The sequence below is a fragment of the Tauraco erythrolophus genome, chromosome 9 (assembly GCF_009769465.1).
Source record: "Tauraco erythrolophus isolate bTauEry1 chromosome 9, bTauEry1.pri, whole genome shotgun sequence".
NCBI classification, from domain to species: Eukaryota; Metazoa; Chordata; class Aves; order Musophagiformes; family Musophagidae; genus Tauraco; species Tauraco erythrolophus.
In genome coordinates, this window is record NC_141473.1 from 23,312,091 (window position 1) to 23,338,976 (window position 26,886).

Genomic DNA, 26,886 nt, shown 5'->3' on the forward strand with positions numbered 1-26,886 from the left:
GTAGGTTTTTTTAGCATAGCTTCTTAAATAAGCGAAGCTTATGTTGTATCCATTAATTCACACTTTCCCAACTCATTTAGCACATTAGCCAATCTTAACACATTAAAAAAAAAAGCCACAACAAAACCCAAGCGGTTTGAATGAGCCCAAAATAACCTTAAATGTTTCTGATGCAGACATTACTTCTGTATTGACTGGCTTGTCGGTTTACACAGCTGAGGTGCCCGTTTGGAGCACATGGAGGGAGGTGCTAAGGGTACTGGAAGAGGAAAGCGCAGAATGTCTCTGGGGGTGTATGGATGATTGAGGAGTACTTTCTGGGAAGGGATGGTTTGAAACTACAGTGGGGCAGGAAAAGACAGGTGAAGGATATTACCTGCCTATGTAACCTCTAAGATCCAGCTGTAAGCAGTGGTTTTCAACTTGGGCATCAGGTTGCTTTTAAACTTTCAATTCTGGTGTGTGAAAATGCCGTCTAGGTGTGATTAGAGGCTGCAGTCATGGAACTGCAGCTGGAGCTGTCACAGTTGCAGTTGTGCTAGTTACGCCAAAGCATAGGTAACATGGAATAAAATTAAATTTTACCTAATGTATCAGATTTTAGTTTTCAGTCACTTTGTGATTATTCTTACTCTCCATAGGGAGTAATCTGTTAGCCTGATTTAGAGAACGTTATTTTATGTCACAAATATTTATTCTTACCTCTAAGGGTAAATAAATCTGTTTCATTATTGAGCAGGCTGGCTTTGACCTTTGCCTGTTGAAAACCCTGTCTTGTTTCTAATTGCTGAAGACAAAGTTTCTAAGTTTTCTACTCAGTTACTTATTAGCCTGAATAATACAAAGTCCAGCATGTGCGGTCTCCACGTGTTACTTCTATTTGCTGAGCTACTGTGCTGGTCTCCTTTATGCATTGTTTTGTGCTGGCAAAGACCTACTACGAGATTTAAGAGTAAATGATATATTTACAATAGTATCTAAATGGAATAATTGTGAAAGTTTTAATAATAACTGGCATAACTGCTTTCACACCGGCTTACCTAGCTTTTGAAGGCTGATTTACTCTGCTCAACCTGCACAGCTACCTGAACGTCACTGCAGGGCAGTGTGGTGGGAAATGAAAACGAACAAGAGTTTCTATCCCATAGCCAGCACTAGGACTTAATAATTGCTGCCTTCCTAAAAATGCATAAGCTAGCATTAACGCTGATGGTAGCATTAGTGAAATGTAGTCACTGTTCAGCTCCACTGTGTGGAGCTTGATGTTTTTAGAGAGATTTTGCAGAGCTGTGACAGCTTTTCTAGCCCACTTTCACAAAGCAAAAGCATGCACCTTTTTTTGCATGCTGCCATAGGGGAGCCCGCCTCTTTGTCTCCCCTCCCTTTTTTTTTTTGGCTCCTGAACTACTGTGAATGTTGTTGATCAAAGCAAGCACAGCACCTTCTTGGCATGACCTTGCTTTTCTTATTCCTACAGTCAAGAGTGATGTTCACACTTGCCATCCACTTAAGCTATGGGAAAGGCAGTCCAGCATTTGTGCACTTAATGCCTACAGACAAGTCTGGGGTGTGCTGAGAGGGGTGTTGGTGTTTCAGAGAGCAGCCTTCCTCCCTATATATGGAAGAAATACACAAGTAAATGCTGTAATGACAATAAGAGGATGCTTGGGGTCAGAGGGGTGACTGGTGCTAACAGTTTTAAATTGTTATGGGTGAAATAACGTCCACTTGATTGTCTGTTGGGGCTGTGTGTGAGATTTCAGCAGATGCAAGACAAATTCTTGAAGCATAGATTTGTCCTGGTGACTTGGAAGCAAGGCTCCTGTCTCATGCTGCACCCAGCTGTTGTCCTCCCATTGGGCGTGTCTATGGATGTTTGAGTTGTTGAGGCCAAATGAATGGTCAGAAAGATGGAGTCTCAGCTTGCTTGTGCATTGCTACTGTGTGTCTCTTTGCAGGGTGGGTTGTTTATGGGTTTTGGGGTTTTTTTATATCTGACAAGAAGCTCATATTCTTAGCCAAGGAGGGCTGGGCAGATGCTGCTGATGGTTTTTCCAGGTGATGGCAAGAAAACGTGTGGCAAACTTATCTCACATGTTAGTATCTATTTAATGGCATTTCACCAGCACTCAAATGCACCCTGCACGTACCATCATTTGGGTGTTTTTAGTTACCTGCTTAGCAAAGATGATGTTTGAGCTGCCAAGACCCCCACCTTGACAACCATCTGAGCTCACAGGGTTGCCTTTAGCAAAATAAAACTTCAATGTGCAAGCTGGAGCAACTGGCCGTGCTGCTTAGTGTGGTTTTGCTGGGAGGAGAGTGGTGGTGATGGTGTGGGATGTGAGGAGGAGACAACGAGAGGTCTTCTTCAAGAGGTCTTCTTCAAGAGGTCTTCTTCAAGAGGTCTTCTTCAAGAGGTCTTCTTCAAGAGGTCTTCTTCAAGAGGTCTTCATAGCGCTGTTAGTTTTGTTGTTTTGGTTTTTTTTTTTAACCCTTTTCTATCTGCTTTATCTCCTGGGGACCAGCTCTGTTGAGTCACTGCTGATCTTTTTCACTGTTTCTAAAAACTGTTTAAACAGTTATTTGTGTTCTCAGCTTGGAAGGGAGATGTGCTGCTCTGTCTCACGCAAGCCCTCTTCTCCAGCCTGCCATGGCCCACGGCTTGTGCTGTGCTGGCAGCTTCCCACGTGGGGCTGAGCTTGGCACCCTGTGCCATGCAGAGGGGGCTCCCGCAAACCAGCAGGGAGCAGCAGCAGTGCTCAGGCACTGCCTGCTGCACAAGGAGAAATGGGAGATGTCGCAGTGGCAGGGAGAAACCCAAGTAATCTGTGTTTGAAATGGCAGATTGTGCTTTGTGCTGTGCTGCACACCTACTGTGAGACAGTCCCTCTTTAGCCGGTTGCTCGCTCACTTGCAGACTGCCTGATGCTCTTCAGATAGGATCCTTTTACATGTTACGTTACATTGTCTTACATTATTGTTAACTTCTGGAGCAGGCAGCTCTCTGGTTGCAGACGTGACCTCACTTAACTTATTTTGTTATTGTTGACAAACTCCAGATGCTGACTGTTAAGCTCAAGAGGAATTTGGAAAGTCAGACTACAGTGAACACTGTAGTTGCCAAATGATTTGTCCATCATAAAAAAAAAAGAAATGCACTCCTTTTCAAGGGAGCTACAGCAGAAAGCGATCGAAGTGGCGAAGTCTTCCCCACATACCAAATGTGAATTGCCTCGCTAGCCTGTTCCCATAGTAATAAATTGGATCAACACTGGTATCTGCATTAGAAACCTACACTTCCTGAGCTACCCCACAAACCTTTTGTAGTTCCCGACTAGTGCATCAAGCCCTGCACAATCTGTTTTCCCAGCTGTGCTGCCAGCCTTCGCCGCAGGAGTGCGGCTGGGGCGACGGAGCACATGGCCCTGGACAAAGCCAGGCTTGTCCTCTGTTTGCGGTGTGGGGCTGGGGTGGGGAGGGCAGGGAAAATGCCAGGCACAGTTCAGCCTCTTCCGTCCTGACCCCCTGATGCGAAAGCAAGCTCATGAGGTTATCTGCAACGACATTTTGCTGACATGTGTGTACAGTATGAAAACATTTAGTGACTTTGCAGGCGCTGGAGGTGCGCACTGGCCTTGGGGTGCAGCACACCCGGCTTTCTTCACACACACGCTGGCGCTTTCTTCCTGCGAGGCAAGCAGACGGCCATGCAGGGCAGGCGGCCAGGAGCCCCAGCCTCCTGGGAGAGTGGGCAGTCAGCAGCGTGCCGTGCTGGGAGCAGCCACGGTCCCACACCACGGCAGAGCCTGAGTGCTGATCTGAGATCTGAGCAATTTGTTCTACGGGTTTACTCATTTACTGGCTTTTTGTCCAGTCCAGCCTGCCTGCATCTGTCAGCGCTGCAGCAGGGAGAGCCTTTCCCTGGAGAAACGTACTGCAGGAGGGGAGAGAATTAGACCTCATTAGCAGCAGTGAGGGCAGATATCACCCCAGCAGGCAAAAAACCACCACTCTCACCTTGAAAAATAAAGCTGCTTGTGTTAACATCTGGAGTTTGTGCGGGTGTGCGTGCAGGCATGTGCCAGCAGCATGGAGAAGCCAGGGTTGAGCTGGACAAGGAGTTTGCTGCTTAAGCTATGTCATCCTTGCTTGCTGCTGCCCATAGAAGGAGCCTGAAAGAAGAGCTAAATTTAGCTGGATTGGTGAATTACTCCCCTCCTCAACCTGCCAAAAAGCTGTACAGTTGATCTGGACAGGGGGCAGCTTTTAATCTTGGTGACAGGTTAGCTTTGTCTCAGATGAGAATAGGGTTTTGGGTTGTGTGGGTGTTTTATTTGGTGGTTTGGGTTTTTTTTTCGGCAAGGCAGCTGTGCTGTGGTGTGATTCCTTGTGAAGGAGCAGAAACAGTGCAGCAGTAAAGTGTTGCTGAAGTCGGCCAGGACTTTCCAGGACAGACACATGACCTTGTCCATAGCTGCTGCAGATGCACCCACTAACCCCAGGGGTGGAGGTGGCCCTGTGCCTGGCAAAGAGGGCCTGTAGGCAGGTGCCATCCCTTCTGTTTTCAACCTCTGGCAATTTGTTTTAAAGCGAAGATCATACTATGTTTTAGAAACCATTTATTTCTACACCAAAAGAACAGTCAGCATCTAATTCAGAGGTGTCAGCAGAGAAATACCTTCACCACAGATCATCTCTTTGCTATACATGGGTGGAAGTGCTGCTTGGGCATCATCAACCCCCTCATCCAGCACGAGGGGTATGTGCCCCTTCCCCACATCAACTCCAAAGGCACCCTTCAGCAGCCATGTGTGTCCAGAGACACGGGGAGCAGGGTGATGCTGCTGGCAGTCACACGGGGTCTTGCTTAGGGGACTGTCCCAAATGTCTGCAGACAGAAACAACCATGGCCATGGGTTCTGCCCTGGGTTGGACCAGGGGATGTATGGTGGTGAGACCCACCCTCACCAGCCTTCACCCAGTCCCGAGCCTGCAGTACGGCAGGGCAGAGTTGCCACAGAACGGACAGGACCCCATGGGACAGGGACTATGGTCGCTCAAACCTTCCCGTCTTTGCTCCCGGACTCCCTGGTTTCTAGCAAGCTTCAAGTGGACCTTTTTTTTTAATAGGACTTGGTTTGTGACCATGGGGAACAAAGGGGCACCTGGGTGATGCAGTAACGGGAAGCATTGAAGTGGTCAGTCCTGTCATCATGTAGCTGTGCTGGACCCCAAGGAGGCAGCTCTTGGCCGCCTTGTGCCGGAGATGGGCCATCAGTGCCAGCTATGGTCTGTGGCTTGGCTGTGCCCACCTGGCCCTTGCAGGGTGCCAGCAGACCCACTGTCTTCCAGGGTAAACACAGCCACACACTGGGCACCTCTTCCGCTGCCCTGGAAACCCCGGTCCAGTGCACAGGGATACCAGGAGAAAGCAGACACATGTGCCTTGTTGATTCACCTCGTTTATTGAATGCAAATAACAGGGACGCAGGAGAGTTGTAATCTGACTTTGGCCTCTTGATTTTCCTGTGCAATTGACAGCACAAAGGAGGGAAAAAGAAAATAATTCTGTGTATTAAAAACCCACCAAACAGTGAAAGAGGAGGTGAAAAGAATGTTGAACAATTACTGACATCTCATGTGAACAGATGGAGGATTAATAATGGCAAAGAAATTCAAAGCCATGCTGAGCATTCCTTATTGCAAACAAGATTTGGCAGGGGGACAGGGATGATGCTTTCCAAGGAAAAGCAGCAGAGGAGAAACCATTAACACTGGCTTTGTGAGCAGCACGGTTTACTTTGGGAAGACAGTGACCACTTCGTAGCCCTCTGGGGGAATCACCCGCTCCCGTGCATGCTTCTCGCAGTAGATTTGGTCTTCCACAAAGAAGTGTCCTTTCTGCTTGAGGTTGGTGCCGCAGTCACTGCACACGTAGCACTCGGGGTGACGCTGCTTGTCCCGGATCTTCACAAACACCCCTCTGGGGAAGGAACCAGCACCCCTCAGCACCAGGTACCCACCACCGCCTCCCTCCTCCCCCCCAGCTACCTCCCACCCAGCCCCAACCCATACCAGCCTTGAAGGTAGACAATTTTTCTCCCTCTCCTGACAAATCAAAGTATAGGCCCTGTCGCTGGTCAGGCAGATGTTAACTACACTTTTAGAGCCCAACATGTGCTGCCATGGGAGCCCTCCTCTGTAAAGTGTTTCATAGCACTGGCCTGCCTAAGTTTCACAGGACAGTCCTATCACCTGTGGTGGCAAGAATCACTGTGATGGCATCTTTAGCTGATGGCTGGAGACAGTGCAACAGCTTTCAAATGCCCAGGATCGAATGGCAGGTATCAGCCTGACCATCTGAGGAAGCAAAATCCAGGTCCAACCCAACTGGATTGCAGAACAAATCCAGAAAGGAGTGCCTACCACCAACCGAGGGGGATGAAGGCTGCGCAGCCAGCCACTGCCCTTTTGCTAGCGACTGACATGCCAGGTATGTGTGGAAGAAGCACAGAGAGCAGATCCTGGCTCTGAACTCAGACACTGCTGCTCGGGAGATGCAGTGAACAGGTCCAGCCAAACATGGGCCAGCTCTTACTGGAAAACTTCATAGCTTAACCCAGCACATGAGGAAAACTACATAGCAACTCATTAACTGCCACCAGCAGCAACACAACAGTTTGCCAGGAGTATCGTTTTGTTCCAGCAGCCATCAATGTTTTCCATAATTCATTATTTTTTAGTGCTATTCATAGCCTTGTGCTTGCTCTCCAGATCTACCCATATGGTAGAATAATTGCAGAGTTTATCTCTGATTCATATTTTACAGGGTATGGATTGTCTCTGTAATGACTCTGCCAGTCTTTGGTGCTCCAGGCATGCCAGGACCATGCAATCATGGTGTAGTGAGACTCAGCAACAATCTGATAGCTTGTGGTGGGCAGCATGGGAAAAAATCTGAATTCTTCTGTGACAATGAAGGTGGGCTACCAGCACTTGATTGCTGCAGTCAACTGTTAAGCTAAGGGGGCTGTAAGGAAGAATTTGTGATTGAGAAACTGAATGGTGAATCAAAGACATGGGTTGGGTCCCTCGTGCTTCACTCTTATGTTACAGCAGCTCTGTAGCGAGCTTCCATGCCCTTGCTGTGCTGGAAGTTGGACACACCTACACAAAGACAACAAAAATCATGTGTGCGTAGACACAGCACTGATGTGTGGTCCTACAGCCGAGCCGGGAGCAGAACACAGCTCTCCTGGCCCACGTTGCCTCTGACCACCAAGGCACGTCACCATGCCATGTCTGGAAGCACCAAGACACGAAAAGCATTAAACATACAGACCCTGAATGGAAAAGTCATTTTGTTTCTGGGTGCTGTAAACAGATTTCAGATAGGAAGCAAAACACTGCAGCAACAACTGTCTTGAGGTTTGTCTCATAGGTACTTGCTTTGTTTTCCATTGATACGGATCTGTAGAGGGAAATGCAACTCCTGCCTCACTGTGGGAAACTGCAAAGTTAGTGCTGTCAAAGCTGGTGAGAATAAACATGCCTTGATCTGGCTCCTGGATGCACTGGCTGTGGGTGGGTGTGGTGTTTTGGGTGCAGTGCCTCAGCCCCCCTGCACAGGGATGGGATGCTTGGCCACAGCCTGCAACCCCAGGGACAGGCTTACTTACACAATGCCAGATCCACACTTCTCGCACATGGGCAGCTTCTGGGCATTCCCAATCGATGCGGCCACCTTTGTGGTGGGGGCTTTGACACTCCTAAATCCGGATGGTTTGGTAGGGTCTCCTGGAGGGTGGAAGGAGAGTGCTTCAGAGCATGTGAGCTGCGTGGCTCTAGGCTCTTCCTCCCAAGCAGACGCTCTGCTAGGGAGGGGTGATGTTCTTTAACCCCAGCTCTGAGGCAGGGATTCATGCATGGAAAGGGGGCAGGGATTTAGGGGTGTGTGGGGAGGAGGGAAAGAAGACACGCAGCTGAACCTGGCCCTGGAAATCCAAGGGCCTGAGACCATGGGCAGTCAGATGATGTCTCTTCTCATCTTGAAAGCCCATCAGACTTCAGCTGACATGTCTCGCATGCAGAGATGCACAAAGCAAAGCCAAGCCCCAGCCCCAGCCTTGGCAGCCCTGCCGTGCCCTGATCACACACGCAGGGACAAGCTGATTGCCAGATCTGGGCTCAGAAAGAGGAGATGGGTGTCCTGGCAGGCTAGGGAAGACCATCAAAGTCCTTTACCAGTCTGCTGTCTGGTGTATGTTGGGGCTGGCTCCCCCAAGACTCCTGGAAGATTTGGTTAACAAACTCTTTGTGTAGCAGGGCCCTGGGACACTGGGGATGCCCTTGCGTGCTCCTGCTGTGTAGTGTGCTCCAGGGATGGTATCTCCCTAGTGCAACCTCTCTGAAGCAGGTCCTTCGCAAGACACATCTGCTGACTGGGATGCCTACAATGGCAGCAGATCCTAGATACAGGATACGAGGCAAGCCTTTAAGTATCTGCAGTGAAGAAGGAGTCTCTTAGAAAATGACGTGATTGATGTGACTAGTCTTATCCATATGACTTTTGCAAGAGGCTGAACACCAGGCAACAAGGGAAGGAGGCCTGCAGAGACGCCCACAATGTTTCACCAGGAACAGAGGGGGTCGATGGGCAGACCTGTGTCACCTCAGACTGGGAGGGACTCTTCTGACTAGTGCCAAGTAAAGAGCACACTGCACCGCTTGTTCCTGGAGTAAGGCAAGGACTCACTCTCCAAAGGCACACTCTGGTGACCAGCAAGGTCAGGCACACCTCTCAGTCTGGTGGGCAGCACCACTGACAGAAGAGCTGAGGAGAAAAGCTGGGGAACTGCCCATCGCACCTCCCTGTCACCCAGCCGAGTGCAGAGAGCAGCCCGAGTGCTGCCGCTCGCCCGTGGGGCAGATGACACTGCGTTGCTTTGCCTCGGGGGGCCTTCGGCCCAGAATTTTGCACCCAGTACTGTGCAGGGATGCTGGTCCAGAAGTGCAAGTGCCCTAATGGGGGCTACAGCCCATGCACCCTCCAAACACAGGAAGCACCTGGCCTCCGACAGAGCTACTGCAAGTGACCCTTCCTGGGAATGAAGCCGTGGCAACCACATTGTCAGGCTCTTCTCTATCACGTCTACTCATTCCCTCTGCCTCAAATAGCACTTTGCTCACGTCAACAACATTGACAGTGTGTTTTTAAATCTCTCTAAAGGAATCAGCTTAATTAGATATCCACAGGAATCGTAACCTGTTCCGCCCTGCAAAGCACTCTCCACCTGTGAGTGCAGGGTCAGGTCTAAACGCAGACCAGCCGTGGTGTTTCCACACAGCAGCGCCCACACACAGACTCTGTGTCCATGTCTGTGGCCAGGCTCTCAGCTGGTGTACGCCAGTACAGCCCATACAGTCAGCCATGCCCCGAGGGACACATCTCAGCTGAGGAGATAGTTCCCTGCTGCTACTCACAAGCCCTTGCCTGAAGACAGGCTTGGAGAAGCAGCCAACAAACGTGCTATTTATCTGCCACTTATCGTCACGGACATGATGTGAGTCAGTAGCAGCAGCGGTGTGCGAGGCCGGCTGAGCGGCACGGCAGGCAGGGACACTGTCTCTTCGGGGACAGACATGCCTCTGGGGCTGTGTAACCTCCTGGCCCTGCTCCGCATGGGTGATCATCGGCTCACGGTGGAGCAACGCCAAAGCCTATCCTGGCCTGTGATCAGGCAGGCAAACCTTGTGCCAGAGAATCCCAATAATGCTGCAAATCTTCAAAGAAAGATAAAATTGAGAGGCTTTTGCTTCTTATCTTCTTCAGCACTACTAAGCACAGGGGAGGACCTTGGATGTGTGAGAAGTCCCAGCTACTCCAGTCCCTTCCATGCAGGAGCTGAACCCTGAAGGGCAAGTTGCAAACACTCAATCAGGTAGGTATTTTAACAGCACATTAAAGACTCCAAGAATCTGGTTTCTATCTTCCTTTTGTTTCCTTATTTCCTTCATTTTGCTCTTTCCTTACAGATCACTCAGACCTACCAGCACTTGGCTGATCTGTTTCCCTTTGTGGTAAATAGATCTCAGCACCAGGCTTTTGTTGGATGAAATTGAATGTTCCACTGCCAAGCTAATAACATAAAAGACAAAGCCTCAACTGGCCTAAGGAAAAAAAAGTCATTCTTGGAATTCTTTTCCTATTTATTTGTTTATTTTATTTTATTCAAGGGGAGAAGAGAGCACAATTTGGCTCCCACCTACGTTAATAGGCTTTTTTATCTTAAAGTCCATAGCCCTGAACTGCACAAGTCCAGATGTCAGATTTAGAATGCCAAGCAGAGTGAAGTTTCAGCGATTAAAAGGCTACGAAGCTTTAATGATTAAAAGCTCACTGTAACTCAGCTTCCATATTTTTACATTCAGCTGCAGGAGTGGATCCTTTGTCTTGAGTAGAGGGATGGCAATCAGAAGCTTTAGGACTCACTGAAGAGCCCTATCTTGTGGAACCATTCAAAGTCTTGAATCAAAGATGGTCTTTAATCAGTGAATCTGGCCTCCCTAATCTTAAAGGGGCAAAACTTTAGAAAGTAAATAAGAGTTTTTGCAACTTTTTTAATTCCTTCTTGATAACTACATGTTGTAGGCATTTATTTCTGGAGCACTCACTCAATGAGTAAGCAATAATATGGGCCCATAGACACTGAAACTAACCAAGGTGAGGAAATTCAAGAGTAAAGTTAGTGAAAGGGTCTGTTTCTGTGGAAACCATCTACACACGCTGCTGTGAACAATCACCAGCTAAGGAAGGCAAATAAAGTTTTAGTTGTTGCTCTTCAACACCATATACAGCCCAAGGAACGGCAAAGGGGAAGAGCACACTCAGATTAGGTGTGCACTGAGTGCTTACCTTTCTCTTCTGACTCCAAAATCTCTTGCAACACGAGGAAGGAAGCAGATTGTCTGGGTGGTTCATTTGACTCTTGATTCTCCTGGAGCATCTTGTAAACCTCAGATTCTCTGTCTATGACGATGCCGCCTGGAGGCTGGTTATGCTGATCTAAACTGAGGAAGGAACAGAGAACACACTTGTTAAACGGTTGAAAACTAAAGCCAGTCCCTCTAGCAAAATTTTCACAGTGCATCATATGACTGAAGAATGAACATGCAAAACAAACACACAACACAACGCCATAAAACACAGAGGTGCTCGCACAAGACAGCTGCAGCTCAGGCGGGATTGGCACGCTGGGCTATCCGTGTACGCCATTGCCAACGGGTTCGTGCCAGCCGCCCCCCAGCCAGTCCCCAAGTGTTCTCCCTGCTTCGCAATTACTAAGTACTCCAGAAACTAAAACTTTCTGCCCTGGAAATTACTGCACTGTTAATAGAAAAATTAAGAACTCGTGCTGGGATGGGAATCCCACATGGTAGCTGTGCCGTCTATGCATGTTCCTTGCATGCATAAGCTACCTTAGACTGCTACCTTACACCGCTGTGAACTTCAAATTAAATAAAGGTTATTCCATGAAAAAGAAATCTGTGCAAATACACTATGAATTGGTCCTAAAGGCCACCTTCACAAAGTAACAGCTGTAGAATCTAACTAAAAGCTCCTCTGGTTGGCAATAATTTAATCTGGTTTTCAAGTGAGTGTTATTACTTCCATTTTATAGGTGGAGACTCTGAGCTATAGCCCATTTACAGCATTTAACTAAAGTCAATGAGCAGGCCAAGGGTAGAGGAGATTTCTGACTGCTAAGACTATGCCCTCCTTTCAGCTGCCTCCTGAGGCACTGCTGCTGCCGCTCGTGTCATGAGGGACTCGCACCCTCAGCCTAGAGTCCGAGGTGCTTCAGGGGGAGCTTTACACAGTGCAGGGTGGCTGAAAGGGTGGTCACTGTGCCACCAGAAGGGTCTTTAGGGAAACGAAAAAGAGGCTGGAGGCAGTACCTAGGATGTTCTCCACATCCAGTGGGTACAGGCTAAACTACAGGCTTAAAACTGCAGAAGGATATTCAGAATATCCCTTGGGAAAAGTTTTCCAACAGACAGATATCAAAATAACAGAGGAGATTGCTGTGGACAGGTGAGCAACATCCATACTAACGGATTTAAAAAGAGTCTGGACAAATGTCTGCTAGGAATAATTTAAACCAATGGTTTAAATTGACCAAATGTGGGGCTAGGGGATGCACTAAAGGACATGGGAGGTTCCTGCCTGCCTTGTATTCTGTGGCTGGAATAAAACGTCTCCGGAAAAATGAGACAACTGACAAGTCTCCTCCAGCAGCTCAGTTACATAATGTAGCTTTATAAATGTAAATGGTCTACTAGGTTTCACTGTTCCTGCACTCTGTGATTGCCTGAAAAGTATATAAACATTCTGAAGTTCAGACTAAATTGCAGAGGGAAATCTTTTTCTTGAGGAGGCAACTGCATACTTTCCATGCCAATGTGCAATTGAGTCATCTGGGAGTTACTCTGCATAATAAACTCTTCAAGCATCAGAGGTAAAAATCATCGCATGTGTTATAAAATGCTATTTCTACAAAAAGAATTTCATAAAAGGTTTCCATCTTTAATAATTTTCTGTGGAGCAGGAAGCACATTAGACTTGCAAGCAGTTGAACCCTTGAAGCCTGAATCTCATTTACTGAAGCCTCTCACCCAAAATAAAATAATGATGTGCCTTATATTACACAGAAAATGGCCTAGGTTATCCCAAGCGAATCCATGCTCCACATTATGTTCTTCTTGTGTAAATTCATATACTCCCACCACTCTATCCACCCATAAAAACATTAGGCAAGAAGTCTGTCACTGCAGTTTGCATACTAAGAATGTTTCACTAACATGCATTCAAAAAGCAAAGGCTAAATCATCTTAAAGAGCACTAGAGTCAAACAAAGCCATCACATTTCAACCATGCATTGTGACAGTGTGCAAAACATACAGCTCAGCCCTCCCAGGTACACACCCTACAGATATTCTTGCATATGCAAGACTTCTGAAAGACAATTAAAAAAAACCCCAAATCTTAGAATTTGTACCAGCAGAGTGAAATACCTCAACTTGTCAGGGCAGCAGGCGGTGCTGCTTAAAGAAAAAAAAAAACAAAACAAAAAACACAACACCAAAAAGCACATGCATCTTTTGAATGGGCAAGGCCACAGGCACAGGATAACAAGTCTATGTATGTTGGCTGATTTATGACACCTCCTGTTACACAGGTACTTTATCTGCAGCTATCACCAGCAACTGGTGTCCTTTTCCATATGCAGAAACTTTGTAGGGGACAACTCCAACAACCTTTACTGGATTTCAGACTCACACAACTGTTACTGGATTTCACTGCTTTTACCATGGGCGACTCTCAACGCTGACTGAATTACATTGGATCACTGAGCTTTGAAAATTGGCAAGAAGATGGCAATAAATCCCATAAAGACACAGCCTTGCTTCAGAAAAGCACAGCTTATTCTTTACTAATGTCATTTCACTATTTTATGCTAGCACATTGTGTAAAGTTTACAAGGATCTCATAGCCGGGCTACGGGAAGGCTGAGTACTTGGAGCACTCACTTTTGCCACGAAACAATTGCTGATGCCTGGGGCTCCGTTGTGAGTGCTCTCAGCTGTGTGGACCAGCACAGCCAGCCAGCCGAGCATGGCCGCTCCTGGCGTGCGCAGCATCGACCGCAAGCCAGAGCAGTGACTTACAGCAAGTAACTGGAGTGAGTAACAAGGCAGGAGTAAATCCACAGCCTCCCATTATCTCTTGGCTGCTGAAACATGGCAAAGCTCAGCTGTGTGGGTCCATGGGTGAGCACACCAACTTTTCTGCTTTGAAGCATGCACTGCTTGGCCCAGGAGGGGACTGTGAGCAGCCTAGGAGCTATGAGGCTGTGCCCTTTTGCTCTGTCCCATGGAGGCCATGGGACTGACCACCTCCCTGGACCGCAGGCCACACAGCTGCAAGCTGCTTGGTCACATAGCAGGGTAACTCTGCTGAAGGTTTGTATCTCCTGAAACAATTCAGCCTTGATGTGAGCCCTCCTGTGAGATGGCTAAATGTGCTTTTTGCTTCACCCATTTCAATACTGAAGTTCTTCCTGTAAAACCCTGTGGGCTGTCATTTAGAAGCACAGGCCAGCTGGTTCCCAACTGCCACACAGAGCAAATACCAAGGAGAACCCAGGCCTTGTGATGCTGAGGTTTTCCACAGGTCCTGCAGACCTCAGAGGATGTTGAGCTTCCTCTGCTCCTACAGGCAGAGGCAGCCTCAAGAGCAGCAACCTATGCAGACAAGCAGGCAGGGCTGAGACAACAGACCGGGTCCTCCATGTGCCTGGTGCCTGCCCAGGCTGCTCCAAACTGCTGTTATCAGCCAAAGATGAAGACCCATGGGGACCTGCTTCGACCTGAAATGAAACATGCCCTGTGCAGACCCACGGCCCAGCCCACAGCTAACGAAACAAAAGCACAAGGACATGTGTGGCAGCACCTTCCAGTTGCAAACAGCACAATTGTTTCAACGCAGGAGAAACCCCAGCTTTCAGGATAAAGCACCCGCCTGCCCCCAGCAAACCCATCTGCTGCAGGCGGCTCCTCCAGGAAAGGCACCAGCTGCTGTCAAGGCCCTGCTGCATGGGTGTGCAGGGAGCAATGGACAACCTGACAGGCTGAAATGACGTTTTGGTGCTTCCCATGGTGCTGGACACAGACACAACGCAGAGAAAGCTCCCATGAAGAGTCATGCACTAATGTCAGAAAGGTGAAATGTAAACACTGTTTCCTCGTGACTGGCCAATGCTGTGAGCCACAGACAGGGACGAGGCACTTGTGGACACCAAGATGTGGATGAACGGATGCGCCGAGCCAGCTGCAGAGGCAGCGGGCAGGTTACCTGGGGAAATCGGGGCTAACAGACGAGATCTGCCCCTGCAGGGAATCCAGGATGTTGCTCTGCGAATAGAGCTGCAGGGGAGAATTGAACTGCACGTGCCGCACTTTGATTCCCGGCACTTCCACTTCCACGGGGCTGTTGGGGCAGACCTGGGCCGCGTGCTTTAGCTGCTCGGGCCCCACTCGGACTTGGCTGGGGACGGAGGAGGTGCTGTGCCTCCGCTGCAGTGGCTCGGAGGTCTGTGCCTGCAGAGGGTTATAGATGGAGGCGAAGGGAGCCTGCATCGCGCTCGTTGGCGATGGGCGGCTACGGGCCCATGCGTCCACACGGGCAGTGTGAGTTGTGGTCGTTTAAGGGTTCGTTTGGGTTTTACATTGTGGAATCGAGGGAAGAACACAGAGGGAGAAGAAAGGAAAGAAGGAAGAAATTAATGAAGAGCTAAACCAAATACTCCAAGCGATATAAGCAGTTACAGAATACTGTCTGTTCCCTGTGCCGGAGGGACACACCACTGAATAAATAACTTTACATTAAAGGCTTCTGGCTAATGCTGTGGCTCTGGTCTCACCCTCCCGGTGTGTCCACACAAAAACTAAAATGCAGTCGCTCTACTGATGAGCAGATGCAGGGGTTGTAAAAGCTATGAAGACATGGCAGCAGGGGTTTCACTGTGAAATAGCTACCTGAGCACACACTCATGATCCCACTGTCCACTCAAGCGATATGAGCTTCACTGCTGCCCTTCCCAAAGCTAGCCTGGGCACCTACTGAGGGGCAATCTCACCTCTGATCCCCAAACAGATGTGCTCAGCAGTGGGGCCTCTCCCTGCCCTCCCTGCCTGCTTTGCAACACCAAATCCAGTGGAGATGTTTGCTGTTTTTTTCTGTCTGTACCACAGCCCTGCACTTACATCACCCACCCTCTAAGGATGGAGCAGGTCCCCGTGTCACGTCACCACGTGCAGTGGTGGGATCAGGCTGCCGGGTTCAGATAGGCTGTGTGTCTGCTGGGTGCAGGGCAGGGATGCAGATAAATGCCAGGGAAACTCAGAGCAAAGTCAGCCATACCTCAGCAAAACAGGTGGGCAGGAATTTAAAGGCAGCTGGAAGGCTGTGTGAAGGGAGAACCTATGCATCCTGTGCTTGTGCACTGGGGAGACCACAGAGGGTTTTTAATGGCAGGGTGAGGCCCCTGGCACTCATTGAAAACCAGCAGCAATTCATTTGCTTTTGATGACTTTGTAAACAAAAGTTTATTAGCATCGAATGTCTCTTCAACAGCCTCCCCAGCATTCCTTTGCAACTTGCTGTGTTTTAGCAAGGGAAAGATGAAAGAGATGCCATATACCCCCCATGCAGTAGGGCTGGCAATGGACCTTCCTGCTAGGAGGAGCACAGTGAGTCACAGCACTAGAAGAAACCCACGTCTTTGCTGATCCCTGCAAGAATGAGGGATCACCCACAAGTTTCCAGCCAAATATACCTGGCTTCCAGGGAGTGCTCTCACCTGGAGGAGACTCCAGGCTAGACCAGAGGTGGTATTTGACTGCCAAATAGTCCCATCAGGTTAATGCAAAGTCAGATTTCCCTTGTCCGTGCTGTGTCTTTGCTCAGCTGAATGAGGCTGCTGAGGTCTACCAGAAGCAAATGAGGTACAAACATCTGTTACCTCGTCTGCTAGCACCGTAACTTTGCCTAGAAGGGCCCATGCTGCAGACAGGGCTGCCAGTGCAAGAATCTGGTTTCAGTCAGGGGCAAGTTTTCAGGCTTGTGGTAAACCACAATCTCAGGTCTTTGTGCCTTGCAAAAGCAGAGGCTGAAGATACTTTTGTCTCCCCATTCACAAGTCAGGAACTTAGTTGAGTATCACCTAAATCATTGGTCTTGCAGCTTTTGTTGAAAAGGTGGCTAAAGTCTTACCGGCAGTTTGGTACTGCTATACAGAGACGTAGGGTAGTTAAGCAACTTAACCAACACAGCCAAAAAGATTTCAGAAAGCTCCTGGTTTATTGCTTCCAATGAAAAAAGAGGAACTTTAGGATAACGTAATGTCTTTGGTGAACCTCAGATGCAACCACAAAAATCATCAGGCCCTTTTAAGGCTGGGATCATCCTTTCCAATCGCATATATGAAATCACTCACACAGGTATGAATGTTTCAGCTAATTTTTAAAACTCCTGTGAAAAACAAGGTTCAATAACAAAAAATAGAAAGAGCCAAACTTGGGCAGAGCCTGTCTTATGAATCCCAGGCCAGCCAGGAACAGGGACACGTGTGCTTCCTGCGCTAGCTGGTACCCTTCCTGCCCAGCACTGCCCGCAAAGCCAGCACAAAACGCTAACTTTACAAAGTGCTCGTAACAAGCTATCAGGCACCTGTTCAAACCAGCGGGCTGGTATGTCATGCTGAACGCACGCGGAAACTGCGTTGGTCTCTGCTAAACAAAGAAACAAAACAGCGTTAATTTCATTTCTGCATCTCATGAAACGTTCCTCGCTCCTCCGAGCCCTGCCCCTGGGAACCACAGCCACACACGCGCCTCTGCTCCTTCCCTTGTCCTGAAAGAGAGCTTTTCTGGGTTAACACATTGGTACCCTCGCAGCAAACTCACGTCTCCTGGAGCCTTCCCCTGGGAACACAGGCAGGGAGGGACAGGCGAGGAAGGTACTTACGGCTTGGTAGGCTCCGGGGCCCCAGGTGATGTCTTTGACTCTACCGCACTGTTGAAGGTCTGGATGTTCTCTGGGGAGTAGAGGCCTGCTGGGCTGTTGTACTGAGCAGTGATCACTCTGGGGGCAGAAGCCGTGGCAGCAGTGAAGGGCACCGCGCTCCGGTTGTGTGCACTTCCTATGTGCCTTATTTCCTGCATGCAAAGGAGCAAAGGCAAAAATCAGAGGTGCTCAGGCATGCAGGTGGGATGTGAAAGGGCAGCCCGCAGCAAGCAGCCACCGCAACGGTGGTCTTTGCATGTGGTGTCAGCTGAGGAGCACGCCATCACGACAACCAAAGAAGGTGAGTGTCCTCCACACATCGTGAGAGCCCTCAGCTCTGTCCTGGATGGCTTCAGGCTGACCTTCAGCATGCTTCAGAGTTGACGCGTTGGGAACATACGAGCTGAGAAACACTGCCAGAGCTATAAGCTCAAGCTGCCACACACCTGGGAGCTTCTGATTTTAAGCATTTCTTGCAATTCCTGAAAGCAGGGCTGATTTCTATGGAAAAGTGAAGATGAGGGGCAGAAAGAGGAGCATTCTTCAATGACATCTGAAGTTTGGATTTCCTTAGACAAGGGCAGCCCAAAACCAAGAGATTTGTCAGTACTACAAATGCTCTGGAGCGTTCATAGCTGTCTTTGAAGAACAACTTTAGACTTTCTGGACAAGAAATGCTCACAACAAAGGCAGGAAGATGACCATTGTTAATAGAAAAGACTGTCCACAGACAGTGACAGCTAAATGTCAGAGACTTCTTCAGGGCCAGAAGTATGAGATGACCATTGTTAATAGAAAAGACTGTCCACAGACAGTGACAGCTAAATGTCAGAGACTTCTTCAGGGCCAGAAGTATGAGATATCACACAGATGTCCTGGGTTTGCTGCAAACTGGAGGCTTCCAGAGGTATTAGTGGATACTTAGAAACACTGGTTACGATTTAATAAGAAAGGAGTGAAATTCAAGTTAAATAAGACATGAGGTAAGGCTCTTCTGAATCACAGGCAGCACTAAAAAAACAGGGAAACTTCTAAGCTCCATCACCAGTTCAGCAGGCTGGGAATTAGCAGCCTCGGGGCAGAGATAACAACATCCAGGGCTTATTTGTCCCCAGAGAAGACACTTGACCAAACAAGCAGAAAGCACAACAGGGCCTCACTAGAGCAGCCAGAAGAAAGGACTAATGTCCACAGAGATGGATGAAATACCCAGGGCTAACAGATGGCATTAAAATGTGCATTTTGAAATGTTTCAGCCAGCTGTAGAAATTGGGAATGGCTTCACTACAGGGCTAACGCCCAGTGGCACAGGATGAAATAGGGCCCTTCTTAACATGCTGCACCCATGGTTCCCAGCTCCAATTAACACAACCGGTTCCCCCTCCCACTCCATACAGGCACTGACTTCTACAGCAACGAAGTGAGCCTTCACCGCCCTTTGAACATCTCACGGCGTTTGTTTGATAGAGCTATAGTTACAGGATAAACACTTACTAGAAACAAGGATGACTAAATTCCCCTATAGATTTTTCTTTAAATCACTTTTACGTCCCCAGATTTCCTTAGGCAGCTGGCTAGCGTTCCCAGACTGACAGATGGGAGTCATTTCGCTTCATGGCACTCAAATGCTATTTATGGCACAGCATAGGATCCCTCAGAGAAGAGCGGCGTGGATCCAAATGCACTCATGAGTTACAAGTCATTTGAAATCAGTGGGGTAGCTCAAGCTGTTCAGGTGTGGGGTGGCGGGACTGCTCTCCCACGGCTTTCTGGCCGATGCGTATGGACATCAGCCATGAAGCCTTCCCACACACCAAAGGAAGAAAGACCCTGGAGTAATTAGCTAATCTCTCTTTGTCGCAATCTCATTCAAAGCACATAATAGCGCTCATAAAAATAGTCTTTCCCATGGCAGAAACTGTGGACTTTAGCAAAAAGAAAATTACTTCAGCCTGTATATCACACCATGGGGAAAAGTATCAGTGATCTTGTATCAGCATTAAATACATCCACCATTTGGAGGCCACGAGTAGGAGACGGTTTCAGGCGTGCACATAAATAGTTGGCCTAACGAAAGACTGAGGCAGAAGTTTTAGGCTAAAGGTGTTATACTCTTAGGTCAAATAGGCTCAAAATTGAAATCATGTTACAACCTGTATTGTGGAAACGTTTATGTATTAACCAAGAATTAGAGAAAGGGAAGTAATTTAGAGTACTTCTTTTAAAATTCTGGTTCCCTAAGGAAGTAAGATGTCTCAATTACATACTCCACGTGCACATGGGAATGTTCCCACCCCCACCAAGGACCTTTGAACCTGTCAGCCAAGCCCGAATCAGTTCGACAGCGATGGAGGCCTCAAGGATGTTTCAGTTCCTACAAGCGTTGAGAAAACAGACAGCCAGATGGAAGAGAGAGACTGAAATCACAGTAGTGCCTTGACTCCAAGAAGAACTGCAACACGCGCTCAGGCACAGAATCCACATAGGAGATTTTGGCCTCCTTTTGGCCACCAGGTAGATTTTCTGCTGTGTAATAAGATCCAAGACCATAAAATGAAGCTTTCAACTGTAGTAGCTCTCATGTGGATAAAGTCCACTGACTATAAGTTTATAGCAGGTTAAATAGAGATATCGGTGCAGAAGGTGGTGTCTGAAGATTAGATTAGAAAAATCCCCTCTGGAGAACAGGTGTATAACCTGAGAATCTACAGACAAGTATTACAAGAGCAGTAACATTATAAATGGTATTTGGATAATCCGCATTCTCCAGCCCTTTGTGTCACACCATACTGCTCTTTCTGCTCAAGCTGTAGAAGGAATTTGCAAAGAACAAGTGCTTTCATGATCCCAAGATCAAAAGATAACATGTTCTCTCAAACGTATTTACCTAGGGATTTGCCAAAAATGACCAATCTGGGCTCTGTGCTGTGCAGCAGTTTTGTTAAAGCCTCAGCTCCTGGAATCATGTGTTTATGTGAGAATCTCTGACTTAATACTGCAAAAAAAAATAATTCCCAAAAATCTATCCACCCGCAGGCAAGTGAAAAACATTAGTACAAAACCACTGCTATTCTGCATACATGTGTGGGAGCAGCGCCTTGTTTATGCAGTTGAGATGCCCGGGGTTTGCAGTATCTCTGAGGCTGTGGCATTCCCAGGACCAACACAAGGAAAAGGGGACAAGCAGCACTAAACAGCATCCCTGGCTGGGGCACGAACTGCAAGAGCAGTAAGCATTGGTCTGTTTGCAAAGGAAGAACTAGAAGTCAGACACAAGGACATGCTCTTATCCAGTCGGAGCATGACGCGCTCTTTCTTTGTCAGTAGTACAGAGGAGTGTGACTAATATTAGATCTTTTCAGAGACATCTTTGGTTGGCATCTGCAGGCAGATCTAGAAGTGCTTGCCTCACCCTTCCTGCAAGCCATGGTGCTTCCTCAGTCCCTTGATGCTGGCCCTGTCTGCAGCAAGCTGCAGTCAGCAGTGAGCAGAGGGGTACCAGCAGCAGTTATTTCGGTCTGAAGCTGGGGTACGGAAGCTCCTAAGCCTCCAGGTAGGATATACAAGAGCAATATTTTACCACTATAAACTGATAATGTGATAGTTAAATCACTTTGTCTGCACAGACACCAGCCTCGCTCCCCTCTTTCCTTTGCAGAGAGAAGTATGTCTCCAGAGGGGCTGGCAGAGTGGCTAACCCAAGGCAAAATGGATTAGCAACTGCACAAACTTCTCTGCCAGGGCGCTGCTTCTGAACTCTGCGAGGTCCCATCTTGCTTCACTTTCAAAATGAAGCCATTCCTCCAAAAGCCCCCTCTCTACCTGAAAACACCTCCTCTATATGAACAAGCTCCAAGTGGCTTTGGAACACCATCCCATGTGCCCCCAAGTCCTTCAGGCACCAGTGCAAATCCCCTCACCCCAGAGAAAAAGCTATTTCCCAGTCCCAAGGATAAACAAGGTTTGTGGGACCACAGCTTCAGCTAAAATATGCAGGTCTCTTGCCAGATGGGTTTTCTGGGTGCTAGCTGTTAGTGGCAGCAGCCCTCTCTGAGGGTAGACAGGGACACTGCTGTGTGCTGCAGGTGCTGCACCACAGCCCTTCCAGCTGGGTGCCCAAGGGCTTCCCCTGCCATGCCAGCCAGGAGCCACCAGCCACAGTGCCAGGCTGTGGAGACAAGGAAAATGTCCCTGCGCCGGGCAGGATGCAGATCAGCATTTCCTATCACACTGTCTGCAGGCTGCGTCATGGGGAATTATCTGGGAAAACAATAGCCCCTTCCTCCCTTTCATTCCACTCACACCAAGCCATGCTTGGTGATGCTGAAGTCCAGCCTGTGAAGTCCCCACAGCTGCGTCAGCCATCCCCTCCAAGCCTGGGGCCAGCCGGTGGCTGGCAGTGTGCGTGGCTGCTTCGTCCTTGCCATGCACCAGAGATGGACACGGCTGCCAACATGAGACCTGCTCATCCTGGGAATCGGGGCACGGGACTCCAGGGAAATTCCCAGCTGTCAGCAAGACAGACAGACAGATGGACAGCCAAGGATGAGCCACCTCCGTCAGCTGAGCTGGGGCACACCCCAGGCAGCAGTGGTACAGAGCCACCCAGATGCTTCTGCACATGCTCTCCGGCAGGTCAGGGATGGTCTGGGGTGAGGGTGGGCTCTTGAGTTCCATCTGCCGTACAGTGACGGTGACGTGGCCAAGGCCATCCCAGCTGTACTGGCCTCACCACCACCAGAAACAGGAAAAACCTGGAGGCTTTTTGTACTTGCTAAATAAACTAAAATGGGGCGTGAGGGGTCAGGCACTCCTCTCTCCGAAGCAGGGTTGTCCTCTCCCCATAGCACATCCTGAAGGCAGCTGGCAGGGCTGGGGCCTCCAAGGTGCCGGCTGCTGCACCGCAGCACCCCGCTCCCCTGCCCCTTCCCAGCCACCTCCCTGCAGCCCCCCGGGAAAGGGAGCTCGAGTATGGAGCAGGGTGCTGCCCGAGGTCACCCAAACCTTGTTTCAGGTGCAGAGTCGTGATTTAGAGACAGGCCAGTGTCAGTTGTTTCCTGCAGCTCTCGGAGACAGGGGATTTACTCTGACCTTATGTTACAAATTACAAAAAATGAGCACCCAGGCCCTGCAGCTGCCAGGAGAAGCCAAAGCCCCCATGGCCTCGCAGGTGCTGAGTGCGCCAGCAAACCCAGTGCCCCCCGGTCCCCAGGAACGTGGGCAGCTGCTGCGCCCCGAGGCACGGGGTGGATGATCCCGGGCTGCGCACCTCGAGCACCAGCAAAGAGGAAACAAGATTAAATATTTCTCAGCGTAAATGTTTACTAAGCTCTAAGAAAACGGGCCTCTGACCAAACCTCAGTGAACAAGAACACTCTGGTCCTGCGGGCAGTGAAGGAGAGTAGAGACCGGCAGCCAAGCCCCGCCGGTCCCATCCTCGCCCTTGTGAAGCCGCCCAGGGAGCTCCAGCCGTGCCCATGCTCATGCCCATGCCCAGCCGGTGTGCTGGGGGAGGCTGCTCACACCAAACATGCAGCGACAGCTCGGAAGAGGACATCTTCATGGCAAACTTTACTCCACGCTATGTTTCATCAGCTGCAATCACAAGCATTAAGAAGTGCCTTTACTTTCACCTCTCCCTCTGTTATTGTTTGGGGTTTTTCAGCTATGGAAAGATCTTCTGCAATGCTTTGAAATTCGATTAAAAATTAGGAAGGGTTTGGGGTTTTGTTATTGTAGGGGGTAAAACAACAAGGCTGGCTTCCCACATCCTCTCCCTCTGCGTCCCCGACACATTCCACATCCATGCGGTAACGCCTTTTAACCAAAACCAGCAGGTCACGATATGCCAGCGCAGTTCCCTTGTCTGAAATGCAATGTTGTTACTTTATATACCTATTGCTTCACGCATTGCCCACACACGCATGGCCTTATCAAAGGCCAAGCCAGCCACACACCCAGTTTCTATAGCCACTGCCTCCTCTGTATCCAAGGAGATAGAATACACAAGGCGGAAACAATGACATCACTCTGTGAGGATGAGGAGGACAGGACAGGCGCTCTCAAGAAGCCTTGGGAAGACAGAAGTGGCTGTCTGTCTCTGTCATCCCACAAATACCATGATTCACCTCCAGAGCTCCTCCAGCTGCATGTCTGGAGGTTACTTCTCATTTAAAAAGACCCAAAACATCCTCAGGTCTGAAAGCCCATATCTTCTTCTTGAGAAGAGCTGATCTATCCATCTCAAACCAAGAGTTTTCACTGACATATTTGAGGGGTGATGTTAATACTTATACCTCGCTGCAAATGGGGTGTGTGGCCTTCAGGGAGCTGGATGAGCTTTTTTGGAGACAGTCCTGGTGTTGACTGCCCTTGAAGTTGGTCTCTTTCAGCTCATTCCCTACATGAGCTCACTCAGGTCAAACAGAGTCCTAGGCCCCATTGACCTCAACATCCTACAAATACAGCGGGGAAAAAAAAAAGATAACCTTCTCCCACAGAGCCCGGGTCTGACAAGACACAGCACAGTCTGAGGGATAAAGTTTTATTACTTATTTTATTAAGGGGCAATACAGCCACACACAACAGCGCATGTGTAGTGGAGGGTGTCCCTGCCCATGGCAGGGGGGTTGGAACTAGATGATCTTTGAGGTCCCTTCCAACCCAAACCATTCTATGATTCTATGGGTTCGGAGCTTAATGCCTGGCCCAGGGTCAAAAGAGAACATGGCTGAGTCTGAACCATTCTCGTCTCTGGTCAGTGTCATAAGCATTAAAATTACCTTAGTCACCAAGTAACTTGTTCTCTCTTGCTGTAATCACTTTTCTCATAAAAAGGTTAAGCAGAAGGGAGAGGCAGACGTGTTATTTTAATCTTTCTCACTGCGGTGAGGAAAAGCTCTTGATGGGAAAATGTCACTGAGCAATCGCCCTTCGGATCTGGGTGAGAAGTGCAAGTGAAATAACTGAGTAAATATACTAAGACGACTGTCATTTCCTTTGCCTAACGTTGCCATGGTCACACCCAAAACAAAGCTGGCTCAGCCACTGAGCCATCACCACCGACAAGCTGCTGCACCTTTTGATGAAACGTGATTCTGTCATCACTCTTGCCTCAGTTTAAATTAATTTAGAAGGATAAAGATAATGACAATGAAATAATAATAAGGCTGTAGCTCTTTCATGGGCAAAGGTCGGCTTAGACAATGAACTCAGTCTTGGGATTCAGGACTTCAGAGAATGCATGGGAGGTTGTAGAATGCCTTTTTATTTTCCAAAGGCACATAACAGTATCTTGAACTTGCATTCCAAGTAAGGGAAAATACTTCCACAGGACAATGCAGCATTTCAACAAGTATCAGCCTCCAAAAGGATTACAGAAATAAACAGTCTATTTCAAATGGGGTAATGTGTAAGCAGTGATCTTAAAATATGTATCTAGTCATACAGTTCTTCAGACAAATGAAAACTAGTTTCTTCTGCAAGATCTTTTGCAAAGATCTAGTTATTTAACTGCACCGATAAAACGGGAAGAGGAAAAGAAAGTGGACAAGTGGTGTGAGAAATTTCAGTTAAGATATTGAAAGTAGGAGAGGCAACATCAAACTACCTAATTCTAAGAAAGGTGGAAACCTATTTGAATAACTGCAGTCCAATTTCTACAGCAAGTGTTTTACAGCTTTTTTTTTTTTTTAGCCTAAAGTAAGTCTATTCACATGTATGATTACATTTCTGCATTCAAAGGGCTGTATGCAAAACCAGAAAGAAAAATTGTCAGAGGACCCTGGATCAGGACTGAAATGAACCACTTGGACTCAGTATGTCCTATTTTCTTTGCTAAGTGAATTAGTAAGTGTTCTGCGCAAGACTGTTGCCAAGGAAAGCAAATATCTTGTTTTCACTGGCGAGCAAGTTAAAAAAACCTGAACAGCTCAGTGCTGCCTTCGAAGATTTGGCTTTGCTCACAACTTCTACCAATCCTATTGGAAAAATGAGATCAGCATCCTTGTGGTAAAATTCATAGCAGTTTGCCATGCTCGTATATATAAGCACAGCATCTTTGGCACTCTGCTGCTCCTGATTTGCAGAAAGCCTGGCTGAAATCCCTGGTGATGCTGCAAAGACACAGCCCCAGAGCAACTCGGCCGACGCTCACCACAGCTCTGGCCAGAGTTGGCATGCTCTGCTGATTCCATGCTCCAAGCAGACAGACCTCACCACAAACCTTACTTGTTGCAGTCAGCTACTGAAAAAGGAAATGGGTGTGTATTTAAAAAAAAAACAAAACACACAAAACCAACACAAACCCAAAAACCTTAGAACTTGATGGTGTTGGTGACACTTTTCTCTGGCACACCAGACTAAGATGTTGAGGCACTGTTAAGCAGTAAGAAGAAATGGGAGCTTGTGGTTTGGAGACATGATACATCTTCCCTGCTGAATTCCTCTGAGTACACGGCAGGCAAAGCCCTTTAAAGGAAAGTCCCATGCTCTGAAAAACAGCGAGCTTCACTCACACAGGCAACCGCAAATGACTTAATTGGCTTCATTTTACGGAAGGGAAGAAGAAAGGCAAGACTTCTGTGAGAGCCTGAATGTTCCTTTTACACCAGGAAATAACTCTTCCAGTATCAACCATCACAAGGGGTCAAAGCCTAATTTTCAGGCAACAGTTGCTTCCTAGCTCAAGACTAAGACAAGAGTCACTGCTCCGAGACAAAGTTTCTAAGAGGAATATCTCCACAGACAGTTTCTCAGCAAATTCTCCTGCTGAAGTCAGTTACAGGTGAGTATAAACACATTCAGTTGTGCCATGCTTACAAACTGGCAGCATCAAGCTATCTATAGAGCTAGAACCAGGATTAGGACTAAGGTTAGGATTTAGGAGGGGATGTGCTCCACTGCCAGGATTATTGCTGAATCCTGAAGTCTGACCTTATGTGATGTCCTGTACTTGGATTTTAGAAAGCAGGGCATGACTTGTAAGTCAAAGACTGGAGTGAAGGTTAGTCCCTCTCACCTGTGTTTCTTACTGAGTTGCAGCAGGCTCCCTGAAACAGTCCAGGGCTGACACACAAACACTCCACCCAGAGGGCAGTTGACTAAAGGATAGCTAATGATTAGGGTGAAAACTGCCATAGCAAATGAGTTTAGGAAAGAGGTGGCACTAGTTAATTAAAATAGTCTATTTTTAGCACTTGACTAGCAGTGGATATCTACCCAGTGACCCAGGAAGGACTGGGGGGAAAGTGGGGTGG

The 26,886-nt window shown here is 48.2% G+C and overlaps 1 protein-coding gene across 3 annotated transcripts in view; it reads right to left on the reverse strand.

Moving 5' to 3' along the window:
• Positions 1 to 5,457: 5,457 nt before the first annotated feature.
• Positions 5,458 to 26,886, reverse strand: part of PDLIM1 (PDZ and LIM domain 1) — a 46,796-nt gene continuing 25,367 nt past the window's right edge. The window contains exons 4-8 of one of the 3 annotated variants that reach the window (XM_086616600.1): positions 17,294 to 17,355; positions 14,918 to 15,223; positions 10,919 to 11,073; positions 7,683 to 7,800; positions 5,458 to 5,986 (exon numbers count right to left, since the gene is read on the reverse strand). In XM_086616600.1, coding sequence (XP_086472726.1) covers positions 5,800 to 5,986; positions 7,683 to 7,800; positions 10,919 to 11,073; positions 14,918 to 15,223; positions 17,294 to 17,355 — 828 coding nt within the window. In that variant the 3' untranslated portion in view covers positions 5,458 to 5,799. Of the gene's footprint in view, positions 5,987 to 7,682; positions 7,801 to 10,918; positions 11,074 to 14,917; positions 15,224 to 17,293; positions 17,356 to 17,590; positions 17,782 to 26,886 lie in introns of all 3 variants that reach the window. The other 2 variants (XM_086616599.1, XM_086616601.1) reach the window with 2 other exon arrangements.